The 12,867-nt window shown below is 44.0% G+C and overlaps 1 protein-coding gene across 1 annotated transcript in view; it reads right to left on the bottom strand.

The window, feature by feature from the left end:
• LOC124777211 (ketoacyl reductase HetN-like) overlaps positions 1–12,867 on the bottom strand; it is a 346,039-nt gene that overhangs the window by 190,620 nt on the left and 142,552 nt on the right. Inside the window, exon 2 of the mRNA XM_047252530.1 lies at positions 9,997–10,125. Within this exon, the coding sequence (XP_047108486.1) occupies positions 9,997–10,122 (126 nt within the window). The 5' untranslated portion in view covers positions 10,123–10,125. The remainder of the gene's footprint in view (positions 1–9,996; positions 10,126–12,867) is intronic.

The raw sequence follows: 12,867 nt of genomic DNA on the forward strand, positions 1-12,867 counted from the left end.
TTTATATACGAAGTTAAAAGCAGCGGCCCTATGACACAAGTTTGTGGTACACCGAACGCTAACTGTGCTTCTAACGATGCATTCCCGTTAAGGACAGCATAAAAGTTCTCCTTGCTTGGAAATTTGTAGTCTAATCGGTTATCTGTTCGAATATTCCGTTTGGGCGACTTTAGTTTACAAAAAAATGATGTGAAATTGTACCGAAGGCTTTTTGGAAGCGAGGAAATACGACATCCAATAGAGCGTGTGATCTGTGCTTCCGGAAACCACGATGATTCATGCACAGGAGTTTTTCGGTCTTCATACAAGTGATCATACGCGAGAACCATTTATATTTCATTATCCTATAAGAAAATCGAAGTGAATGATAATGAGTTTATAGTTCCACACGCCAATCGTGCGACCCTTTTCATAGATAGCAAAGTGTAATGTTCCGTTTTTCGAGCGACCTACAATAAACCAATCTATAGAGTATAAGAGGGTTACTATGAGGTCCTGGGGGGTTTCCTCCATCCAGCAATCTGAATTGTTTTGCAGCTGCCCAGTCACTTATTTCATTATTAGGAGGACAGCTACACCAAATCGGACACCGTCAAGTCGAGAATCTAAGTTTGATTTTTCACTGTACGCCATTTCATTTGATACTGGCAACCTTCCTCCGCTTCACAAGGGTAGCATTAAGTACCTGCGGCCAGATGCCTAGTCTGGCGCAGCTGCGATTTTGTTTACAGGACACTGCATAGGGTTATGGTAAAAACACAGATTGCCGACCGTTGTGGCCGAGCGGTTCTAGGCGCTTTAGTCCGGTACCGCGTTGCTGCTACGGTCGCAGGTTCGAATCCTGCCTCGGGCATGGATGTGTATGATGTCCTTAGTGTAGTTAGGTTTAAGTAGTTCTAAGTCTAGGGTACTGATGACCTTAGATGTTAAGTCCCTTGGTGCTTAGAGCCATTAAAATATAGATTACAACATCAAGTAACTGAAGATCAACACTTTCAGATAACTTAAACGATATAAGCGGCACGCGACAGTTCTCAGGGTGCTCCAATGTTACCTGTTCCGTATTTAATTGGCGTTTGCAGTGACATCTCGTGCCAAAAATGGTACCTGCGACCTATCACGCCACCCAGCGTCAGTTCGGCCAGAGAATGGCCACACGCTGGCCGTCCGGCTGCAGTGTCAGTCCATTGTCAGCTAAATTTTCTGTGTGAACTTTTTCCGCATTTCCCACTGTAGGAGAGGCTTTCAATTAGTAATGGAACACCTTTCTTCCAGGCCAGTTTCGGTTGAAAAATTCTGAATTTGTCGTGGGACATCGTGGAATGTCCCACATCAGTCCCTACAGTTTCATAGTTCCGGCATGTGATGGTGCTTTGCGTAGCCTTCAAAATGGAGTCTGTAATGGGCCTCCGTTCCAAGCAGAGAGCTGTGACTGAGTTTCTTTTAGTGTGTCGTTGGGCAAGGGGTCTGTCATCATCGCAACAAGGTCGTGAAAACCTGCCCGATCTCTCGCGTGCCGGCACGCTGTGACTCTTGCATCGCTGGAACGGGTGGACACTCTCGTTCGATGCGATATTGCAGTGCCTGTGCTGGCCAGAAGTACGATGCAATGTTCCTTCGGATACCAATGCGTGTCCAAAGGAACATTGTATCCTACTTCTCCACAACAGAGGTACTGCAATATCGTATTTATCCGCCGACATCGGGCAAGCGTCTTTCAATCAAAATGTCTCCCCTGTATGGTATAATGGTTCTTTATTTGCGAAACCATTAACACCCGCCAACCTAATTTTTCGATGCCGTAGATTAATGAATATTGCCGGCCGCGGTGCCGTGCGGTTCTGGCGCTGCAGTCCGGAACCGCGGGACTGCTACGGTCGCAGGTTCGAATCCTGCCTCGGGCATGGGTGTGTGTGATGTCCTTAGGTTAGTTAGATTTAAGTAGTTCTAAGTTCTAGGGGACTTATGACCTAAGATGTTGAGTCCCATAGTGCTCAGAGCCATTTGAGCCATTAATGAATATTTTTCTACGTAATGTCTCATATTTTTCACTCTATTTAAATTTGGTTTCATTTTTATATGTAGGTACGTCGATATTTTGAGATGTTGAAATCGATATATTATCTACTGTGAATATCTTTGTACTTATTGTTATCTTTGAGGCTGGCTTATGACTTTTGGCGCGGAAGCGTACAGAGTAGTCGAGTTTTTGTGTTGAATATGAACAGTCTTGACTTTGTGTTGGAAATGAAAACATGAGTTTGACAAGTGGACAATGAAAAATGTTGTGAGTTTTATTAAGTGCAGTAACAACTGCGAAATTGTATGACGAAGTAATGTGTTGAACATGTGAAAGTGTAAGAAGTTTAATAAATGTGAATTTTTGTGAAAAATTGTCTTCGTAAGTTCTTAAAGACGGCTTAATTAACATCCGAGTGCCTTTCGCACCAACAACGATAGTCACGTCACCTAGACAAAAATTTTAATTACGAGCCAAAGCCAGAGCGAGATCGTCGTTGGATTGTAAATACAAGATAACTGATATTATTGTTAAATTTCTTCAGTGACTGTAATCAATTGATGTACCAATACCTGCCACATTAAAGATCTTCTAGTTGCGCAATAAAAAGATCATACTTTGACTGCGCGACGCGATAAATTTTTGAACTAATTAACTGTTAGTGGAGGTATTGTTATAATGGGAATACACATAATGGATGGTGCGAGTACAGGTTGTAGACACATGGTTGATAACATATAGAAGTTTGGGTCTGGTCGTGAATCATGCTCGGATAGCCTAATGGTAATGCGATCAATAGCGATAAGCGGGAAATCCGGGTTCGAGTTCCAGTCCGGCACAATTTTTCGTTGTTGTTATTTCATTATACAGCTGATGGTTGTCCATATTTCATGTACTCTCGTGCGAGGTGATAGACGTATCACAGTCAAACATCTCGGCGCTCAACTGGACGTCTGAGAACTATGCACACCTGAAAGGAGCCCACAAAACTTCATTCAACTGTTCTTCCCCATGCACCGTATAGCACGGATCTCGCACCCTCCGACTTCCAACTGTTTGACCCAGTGAAATATGCACTCAGCGGAGAGCAGCACGTGGATGATGTGGAGGTTACTGGTGCAGCAAGGGGTTGGCCCCGACGTCGACCACTAGTGAGGTATCACACAGACATACAAGTTCTCCCAGTACGGCGGCGTAACGCTGACGCACTCAACAGAGATTATGTTGGAAAAAAGTGTTTTGGAACCAAAAGAGCGGGGAAAATATCGTGTATTTGGATCTTGAACTAAACCAGCTTGCTTTCAGAAAAAAAACGTTGCATTACTTTTTGAATGCCTCCCGTAACATCGCTATGAAGCACTCTCTCTCTAGCAACATTTGTAGGATGCACTCTCCGCCATAAAACATTGGTATGAAGTACCCTCTGTCACGCAACATCTGTACAAAACACCCTCTACCACACAACATCGGTTCAAAGCAGTCTCCGCCACACAACAGTGGTATGAAGCAACCCCTACAACACAACATTGGTACGAAGCACCCCATGCCACATAAAGTCGCATGACTGCAGGACCACGCTGAGCGAACCGTCACGATTCGAAGACGTTCTTCCATTCACATGTAGACGGCAATGATATCGTTTCCGCAGCGAAGGGGGCCTTTAGTAATTCGTTATACTTAAGCCAATTAGCACGAAATGTTATAAATTGAATACACATAACTTCCTCCTAAATCAGTCTACTCATTAGCAAAAACAGTAGGCTTATCAAAATCCCTACAGCTATTCTTTAGACTATCCCGAACATACCAACAGATCCGCCATGGGGAACTTTATTTTAAATATGTATAGAAAATTTCGCATATACACTGACGAAAAAAAAATCTCAACACTCAAAAATAATTGATGAGGAGTAATGACATTTTTGGAACAAATTTGTATTGGTAACATATTTAGATGATTAACATTGCATGTTCACAGGTTAATTGTAGCGAGAGATAAGTGACTGCAAGTGTGAAACGCTGGTACATTAATAAACAGTGTAACCGCCAGGATGTTGAATGCAAGCATGCAAACGTACATGCATTGTGTGTGCAGGTGCCGGATGTCAATTTGTGGGATGGACCTTCTTGGCTATTGCATTTGGTCGGTCAATACAGGGACAATTAATGCTGTTTATGGATGAGGCTAGAGTTGTCGTCCGATGGTGTCCCGCACGTGCTCGATTGGAGACAGACCTACTAATCGAGCAGACCAAGGCAAAATGTCGACACCTTGCAGAGCATGCTGGATTACAACAGCACTAAGTACGTGAGCGTTATCCTGTTGGAAAACTCCCCCTGGAATTCTGCTCATGAGTGGCAGCACAAAAGGTCGAATCACCAGAATGACGTACAAATTGCCGTCGAATTGCGTGGCTTAACCACGAGAATGCTCCTGCTGTCAGACAAAATCGCACCCCAGACCATTACTCCAGATGTAGTTTCAGTGTGTCTAGCATGCAGACAGGTAGGTTGCAGGCCCTCAGCTGGCCTCCGTCTAACCAACACATCGCCATCACTGGCACCGAGGCACAACCAGCTTTCATCGGAAAACGCTACAGACCTCCACCCTACTTTCCAATGAGCTCTCGATTGACAACACTGAAGTCGCAAATGGCTGTGCTTTGGTGCCAGTGGAATGCACGGTAGAGAGGTATGTATTATAGCTGTCCTTGAAATTATCTACATGTAACAGTTCGTTGTGCCACTGTGGTGCCAGATGATGCTCATATTGCTGCTACAGATGCGGTACGATGCGCAAGAGCCATACGCCGGACACGGTAGTGACACGTGGCCGTCAGAGGCCGGTCTTCTTGCCACAGTACATTCTCGTGACCTCCGTTTCCGGCTACAGTGTACAGTGGCTACGTTCCTGCCAAGTTTTTCTGCAGTATCGCAGAAGGAACATCCAGCTTCTCGTAGCCCTATTATATGACCTAGTTCAAACTCTGTGAGCTGTTGATAACGACGTCTTTGTCGCCTAGAGGCATTCTCGACTGTCAATCAGCTCACCACGTCTAATCTCAAAGGTAAGTAACATTCACGATCGTTACAGTGTGTCTCTAAAGCAAACCTGATTTGCAGCCTCATATTGGCGCTAGTAACGTCACTCTTATGCAACTGACGCGAAATTTCATTTGTGTCGCGTTACTCGTGGGTGATGTTTCAATTTTTTTCTGTCAGTGTATTTATTTTCTGCTGAAGGAACATCGCACATGATGCCGTAGTAAAAGATGTATAAGGTTTCTCGCTTCAAACACCTCATTTTTTATTTCATTACAAGTAACACCAGGAAACAATATTTAGAACTAAAATCTTTATGAATTTATGGTTACATGCCTCTGAATCGGGAAGTGCTCAGAGTACATTTGGGGAGTCAACATAAAGCTATCTTCTGCACTTTAAAACCATAACGCGATTTACAACAGGATGAAAACAGTGAAATAGTCGTTATGACTTATGCAAGTGGTGATCCGCAAATTGTAAGTGTTTAATTGACGACGTAGTGACGTAGATGCTGAGTGAACAAAAAAATTATTAGCAGTTCACATCACACATGTCGTCATCAGCTGTTATAAACCGTCAGCCCAGAATACTTAACAATACTACGTAGTCACCAATAGAACATAATATGAGGATTTCTGTGATGGTCATAATCCACCACAGCTGTGATAAACACATTATGCCAATCCTAAATTGTAAACAATGGGGCTCATAACAAACCACGCCCATTATTGTAGTCAAGGGCCAAATAAGCATATGCTCAGCAGAACAAGGACCAAATGAGCATGTACTCTGCACAGTGCTCGTGCGTCAAGGGCAGCTACAGTACGCTCGTGAAATGCCCATATACCTTACGTGAACTTGATGAGTGCGACGATCTTCTACCACTGTTCGCTATTATTGTTTGATCTGCTGGAGTGCTGCTGATTTAAGGCACGTTCCGCTGCATGCGAAATACATTTGAGTCTCTCTTAAAGTCCATACACTGGCAGTTCGATTGGCACTACCTTTTTCGGTGACGTAGATTTCAAGTAGACTATAGCTGCAGTTTCCCCAGAGTGAAACACACTTAACGACCACAGGCATGGGAGGGGGGTCTGGATTGGCGTTTGTTGAAGCGGACAGTATTCGTCAGGCATCACCAAATGCTATGCACTGACAGTACTCTCACCAGCGACTGCTTCACCAGTTGTTTTCCAACAACGCTGTTCGACAAGTGACCACAAATGATCATCATTTCGCCGCATCACACGCGTCCCTCCTTTTAACAGTATATCCATTTATCTATCATGTTTCCAGCTATAAATTAGTAGATTTTAGTTGATTTGCAACTCTGACGTAGGAGCTGCCTAATAGACAATGGAACTCAATGTTGGGTATTTATAGAAACGTTTTATCTCAGGAATACATTCATAGAAAGTGTCTTTTGATGTCATGAGTAAAAGCTTTTGTAGCACCACCAGTTGGCTGAAGCAAATATGATTTATGGTCATGTAAAATTGTGTTATTGTTGATTCTTCTTCTTCTTCTCCTTCTTGAATTTGAAGTATAGGTTAGTAAGTCCATACTTGAAAGTCTTCTTCCGAGCACCTGCAAAACCATGCGCTCTTCTCGGTTCGGCAAAGAACGATCTCGGACTAAGGAGGTCAGGAATCTACAGAGTATCTTAACGGCGCGGCAAAGGCTACATTGGAGCGGCAACGCGCGCATTACGTGAAATATGCGTCGAACATGATCCCCACACTCACCTTTCGCAGCTTAGTAAGTCAGCCACAGCTCAGCATTGTATTTCCACAGGACAATCTAAGGATTATTCTGGCATCGAAAACTTGACCTCGACGAGATTCTTCTGGGATTCAGTTATTAAGGAATCGGTGGAAATACGTTTGGTGGAAGATGATATTAATCGTGATTGCGGATTTCAACTGGATAACGCCTGGGATCCGGTGACTTCATTAATTTCTCCCGAAAGAAAATACTTTATAACTAAAGACAAGTCTAGCGACAATTAATTTTATTAATTTTTACATCTGCACTTCAAGTCTGTGTCCGCGCATTCCGACAGAGAGCACTCATGTAGTATCACCATTACGCATGTGCCTGCGCGCTACAGATGGAGCAATATTCGCAGAGGGGGCGGAATTCGTCAGAGGTCGAACATGTAGCGTCTGCCTTCAGGCATGCGTCTTCGCGCCGAAATTTGGTGTAAAATTAGCAATGTGAACTAGCAATCTCCAGTGTAAAACACTCACCTGAGGATGGCTGAATGGTTGTCAGCCGAAATATCGTGACAAGAAGTCGACGTAATCCGACTGCAATCCCGAAACTTCATTGATTTGTTTTTTTTTGTTAGCAGGAAAGGCGCTGTACATGTACGTGGTCCTGGCACCCACTGAAATCCCCTCGCCACAGTAACATAACGTAGTACGCTGCTAGGACAGTCAAATCAAAACAGTGCAACCCATCCCCACTTTATTAGGGGGTTAAATTTATTTCATATTTTATTTTTCTGCTCTGACAGTACGCTACGGTTCTGTGGCGATAGGATTTCAAAGTGTAATAGTACTGAACTCACTCACTCACTGGTCATACCGGACTCGAGAGTTCATTAGCGGAGCAACGTATTTTCGCCATCTGTCCCTGTCTTGGGCTATTTCCTTCCATTCACCTGCAATACCTAGGCTCCTCAAATCAGCCTTCACATTATCCTCCCATCTACGCCTCGGTCTCCCCACAGGACATTTCCCCTCCAAGTGCCATACCAGTACTCTGCGCGCTGCCCTGTCCTCATCCGTTCGAGCCACGTGACCCGCCCATCGCAGCCTACGCGATTTAATAATACTATGTCAGGGCTTGAATAGAGTTCGTGAACCTCTTCGTTATGCAGTTTTCGCCCTCTCCGCAAATGTCATCCCTTTTTGCTTCGAAAATCTTCATCAAATTTTTTTCAAATACTCGAAACGGCTTTTCATTTTGCACAGTGAGAGACCAAGTCTCACTGCCATACAGCATAACTGGTAGAATAATAGTTTCGTATATTCTAATCTTTAAATTTCTAGACAATATCCGTGATGAAAGTAATCTATTCAGTGAGAAGTAGCACGCATTTCCCGCCCGTAATCTCTTCTTCAGTTCGGATTCAATCTCATTTCTCGAAGTGATGTCCACGCCTAGATACTTAAATGTGTTCACTTTTTCCAACAGCATGTCTCGAACTCTTAATATTTCGTGATCTACATCTGTTGGCATACTAGTAGTAACCAGGTATTTAGTTTTGTCTTCACTTTTCCTTAGACCTACATCTTCACTAGCCTTGATTAACGCATGAACACAAACAAAAATTGATCACATAACAATTTTTTAGACTGATACTAAAAACTTTATGAGTGCCCCATGCAGTTGTTGATGATTTCATCCTCCTCGTTACAACCTTTTTGCTGGTCTGAGGAATTTCATTTCTGATGCTTTCAATTGCTTCAGATCTTTTATTACCATTACCCAACATTCCGCTCCATACAAGGTGAAAATTGCTTTTCTTTGTACAGTTATCCTCTATATATAAGTTATTTCGCAGCGAAGGTACTTGGACTTTTACACTTGCTCCAGTGTGTTATCATAACACAGAACTACGTGGGTGGTCTGATAAGTCTGGTAAAAAAAGAAAGAAAAAATATTTGTTTCGAAAACAACTCGCTTTACTTCTCGGCATTGACTCTTTTGAGGGATATACACTTCGTCCAGCGATCCTCAAGCTTTGTCATCCCATCGCAAAAACAGAGTTTGTCAAACACTGTAAAATACTCGTTGACTGCAACTATCACTTCCTCATTTAAAGAAAATTTCTTCTTAGGAAGCCGAAGTGTCAGGTTAGGGAACAGGAAGAAGCCACCTGGGGCTAAGTCTGGTGAATAGTGTGAATGAGTTACCAACGCAAAGCCCAATTCACGCAATTTCGGCTTTGTCGTAGCATATATATGGAATGGTGCATTATTCTGGTTAAAGAGCATTTTTTTGAGTGCCAATCTTCGTCATTTTTCAGCCAACGCAAGTTTCAAATGATCCATCAATGAAGCACAATACGGTCGAATTATGATTCTGCCATTGTCCAAGCAATCTATGAGGATTATTTCTTAGGGATCACAAAGAAACAGTGGCCATCACCTTACCAGCCAAAATAATGGTATTTTGTCATTACTTTAACCGCAGTTTTGATTCCAGGCGTGTAATGGTGGATGCCGGTTTCATCAACAATCACAAATTGGCGTAAAAAGTGTTGCGTACTGCGATTAAACATCGCCAGACCTTGTGCTGAAATGTTGTGCCAGCTGTTCTTTTGGTCGACTGTAAGCAACGGCAGCACCCATCTAGCACACAGCTTCTGCACAGCCAACTCTCCGTGCAGGATATTATACACTCGCTCAGTTGAGTGCCTAAAGTCTCAGCAATCTCACAAATTATTACTCGGCGTTCTTGTATTACAATGTCATGGATGTTGTCAGTGGTTTCCTTAGCGGTGACTACAATTGGATGGCCAGAGCGCGCTTCGTCATCGGTGGTTATCTGACCACGATTAAATTCATTAATCCAAAAGCAAATGGTCTTCAGTGATGGTACAGAGTCCGTGTAAACGTCATCCACTTTTGATTTGTGCGTCAGTACAACCCTTGAAATGAAAATGTTTAGTAAAAGCACGAAACTTCGTTTTCTACATTTTTCAGTCGCATTTGACACACTGATCAATTCAGATGGCTGTCAATAATTAATTGTACTGTACATTGTTGAAATTCCTTGTACGATTCATAGATAATCAAGCTTATCAAGCACGAAGGCGCGACAATACTGTACTATTCTTTGCCTGAAGTTTACCAGACTTATCAGAGCACCCTCGTACGCTGGCTTTAGTCGTTGACGTGTACAGAGAGTGCGGTGCTGACCAGCGCGACTTGTCCCTGCAGGGAGTCGGGGCCGCGCCTTCCCACCAGCAGCGCAGCCGTCACGCCCACGATGCGCCCCAAGGCCCGCGCTGCCCGCTGCAGCACCGTCACAGACTTCACGCCCATTCTCTGGAACAAAGAGTAGTACACAGTGAAACAAATATCACATTATTCATAATTTTGTAGAAATTACACTACTGGCCATTAAAATTGTTACACCAAGAAGAACTGCAGATGAGAAACGGGTATTCATTGGACAACTAAATTATACTAGAACTGACATGTGATTACATTTTCACGCAATTTGGGTGCATAGATCCTGAGAAACCAGTACCCAGAAAAACCACCTCTGGCCGTAATAACGGCCTTGATACGCCTGGGCATTGAGTCAAACAGAGCTTGGATGGCTTGTACACGTACAGTTGCCCATGCAGCTTCAACACGATACCACAGTTCATCAAGAGCAGTGACTGGCGTATTGTGACGAGCCAGTTGCTCGGTCACCATTCACCAGACGTTTTCAATTGGTGAGAGATCTGGAGACTGTCCTGGGCAGGGCAGCAGTCGAACACTTTCTGTATCCAGAAAGACCCGTACAGGACCTGCAACATACGGTCGTGCATTATCCTGCTGAAATATAGGGTTTCGCAGGGATCGAATGAAGGGTAGAGACACGGGTCGTAACACATCTGAAATGTAACGTCCACTGTTCAAAGTGCCGTCAATGCGAACAAGAGGTGACCGAGACGTGTAACCAATGGCACCCCATACCATCAAGCAGGGTGATAGGCAAGTATGGCGATGACGAATACACGCTTCCAATGTGCGTTCACCGCGATGTCGCCAAACACGGATGCGACCATCATGATGCTGTAAACAGAACCTGGATTCATCCGAAAAAATTACGTTTTGCCATTCGTGCTCCCAGGTTCGTCGTTGAGTACACCATCGCAGGTGCTCCTGTCTGTGATGCACTGTCAAGGGTAACCGCAGCCATGGTCTCCTAGCTGATAGTCCGTGCTGCTGCAAACGTCGTCAAACTGTTCGTGCAGATGGTTATTGTCTTGCACACGTCCCCATCTGTTGACTCCGGGATCGAGACGTGGCTGCACGATCCGTTACAGCCATGCGGATAAGATGTCTGTCATCTCGACTGCTAGTGATACGAGGCCGTTGGGACCCATCACGGCGTTCCGTATTACCCTCCTGAAACCACCGATTCCATATTCTGCTAACAGTCATTGAATCGCGACCAACGCGAGCAGCAATGTCGCGATACGATAAACCGCAATCGCGATAGGCTACAATCCGACCTTTATCAAATTTGGAAACGTGATGGTACGCATTTCTCCTCCTTGCAGGAGGCATCACAACAACGTTTCACCAGGCAACGCTGGTTAACTGCTGTTTGTGTATGAAGAAATCGGTTGGAAACTTTCCTCATGTCAGCACGTTGTAGGTGTCGCCACCGGCGCCAACCTTATGTAAATGCTCTGAAAAGCTAATCATTTGCATATCACAGGATCTTCTTCCTGTCGGTTAAATTTTGCGTCTGTAGCACGTCATCTTCGTGGTGTAGCAATTTTAAAGGTCAGTAGTGTATTTTTTACAGAATAAAAAAAAATTATTTTTTTATTTAATGAAACAATTCATTGCCAACATTTTTGAATAAAAAAATAATTTGACAGCTAATAAATAACTGAACTTACCATTCTAAAAAAGACTCTGCAAATTGTTTACTGCGTACCATGTGCAATACATGGTGAAACAGTTATGACTTGTTTTCATTGTTAATAACTGAATAGCGTAGATCACACATAAAACGTTAATATATGGGGTGTTCATTTTAACTGAAGACATGGAAACATCTCGAAAACTACACATCGGATCAAAAAGAGCTTCAATTCCAATTTTTTTGCCTTGGAGTGAGACATCCAATGATACCACACTCGGACACGACCCCACCCCGTGCTTGGGTGGGGGTAGGGGGAAGGTCAACTTGAAATCTTCAGTAGGAACCACCGTTTCTTATTGCAGATTGCGATTCTACAGCAAAATCTACATACGTTTTGCCTGAAGTATTTTCTTTGTTCCGCCAAAGATGGCGCTGGAATCGGAGCAATAGAAACGGCTACACAATCGTAATTTGCGACACGCTACTTAGTGGCCTCTTAATATCGAATGGCGCGTGCGACCCCACCACCATTGAGCCATGCCGGCTCGTATCGATTGATCGATTGGGTCGGCATGGTGTGATCTTTGCGCTCGGCCGTTTGACGTGGCTTTTGGCCGCGACGGGCGTGTGGCGCTAGAAAGGGGACAGCCGGAGAGCCGCGCGGCGCTTGAGAATCGGAGAGGAGCGTGGTTGAGCAGGCCGGGGCACGACGCAGAGGTTGTGGCGTGTTTGACACGTTTGCAAGATCGAACCTGGCTTGTAGTGTGGGAACTGGACTCGGCCACATTACCCGAATCGAGTCGTGCGGCTCTGATTTGGATCTGTAAAGGATTTTATAAAAGATTTGGTGAGAATTGCTTGTCATGGTTTTGGTGCGCGTATTATACTGATACTTGCTTCCCAAGTATCGGCACCATGATTGGAAACTGTTGTCTTGCCAACCAAAAGGTCCCTTCTATTTAGTACTGTTTAAGTAAACAAATGTTATTGTGCTTGGTTAAAGGTTTATCTGGATTTTGTGATGTGATACAGTCCGAGTAGGCGAGGTGTATTAATTGGTACTGTTGCTGTTCGGAGTGATGGACGGCATAAGCCAGTATGGTGAAACTGTAATACTTTTCCTGGTACAGTGAACCGTGTGGACGTTGTTATAGTTCGTTCAAATCACAGGCTTAACACAGAATCTGTACGTTCTG

This window comes from Schistocerca piceifrons, chromosome 1 (assembly GCF_021461385.2).
Source record: "Schistocerca piceifrons isolate TAMUIC-IGC-003096 chromosome 1, iqSchPice1.1, whole genome shotgun sequence".
NCBI classification, from domain to species: Eukaryota; Metazoa; Arthropoda; class Insecta; order Orthoptera; family Acrididae; genus Schistocerca; species Schistocerca piceifrons.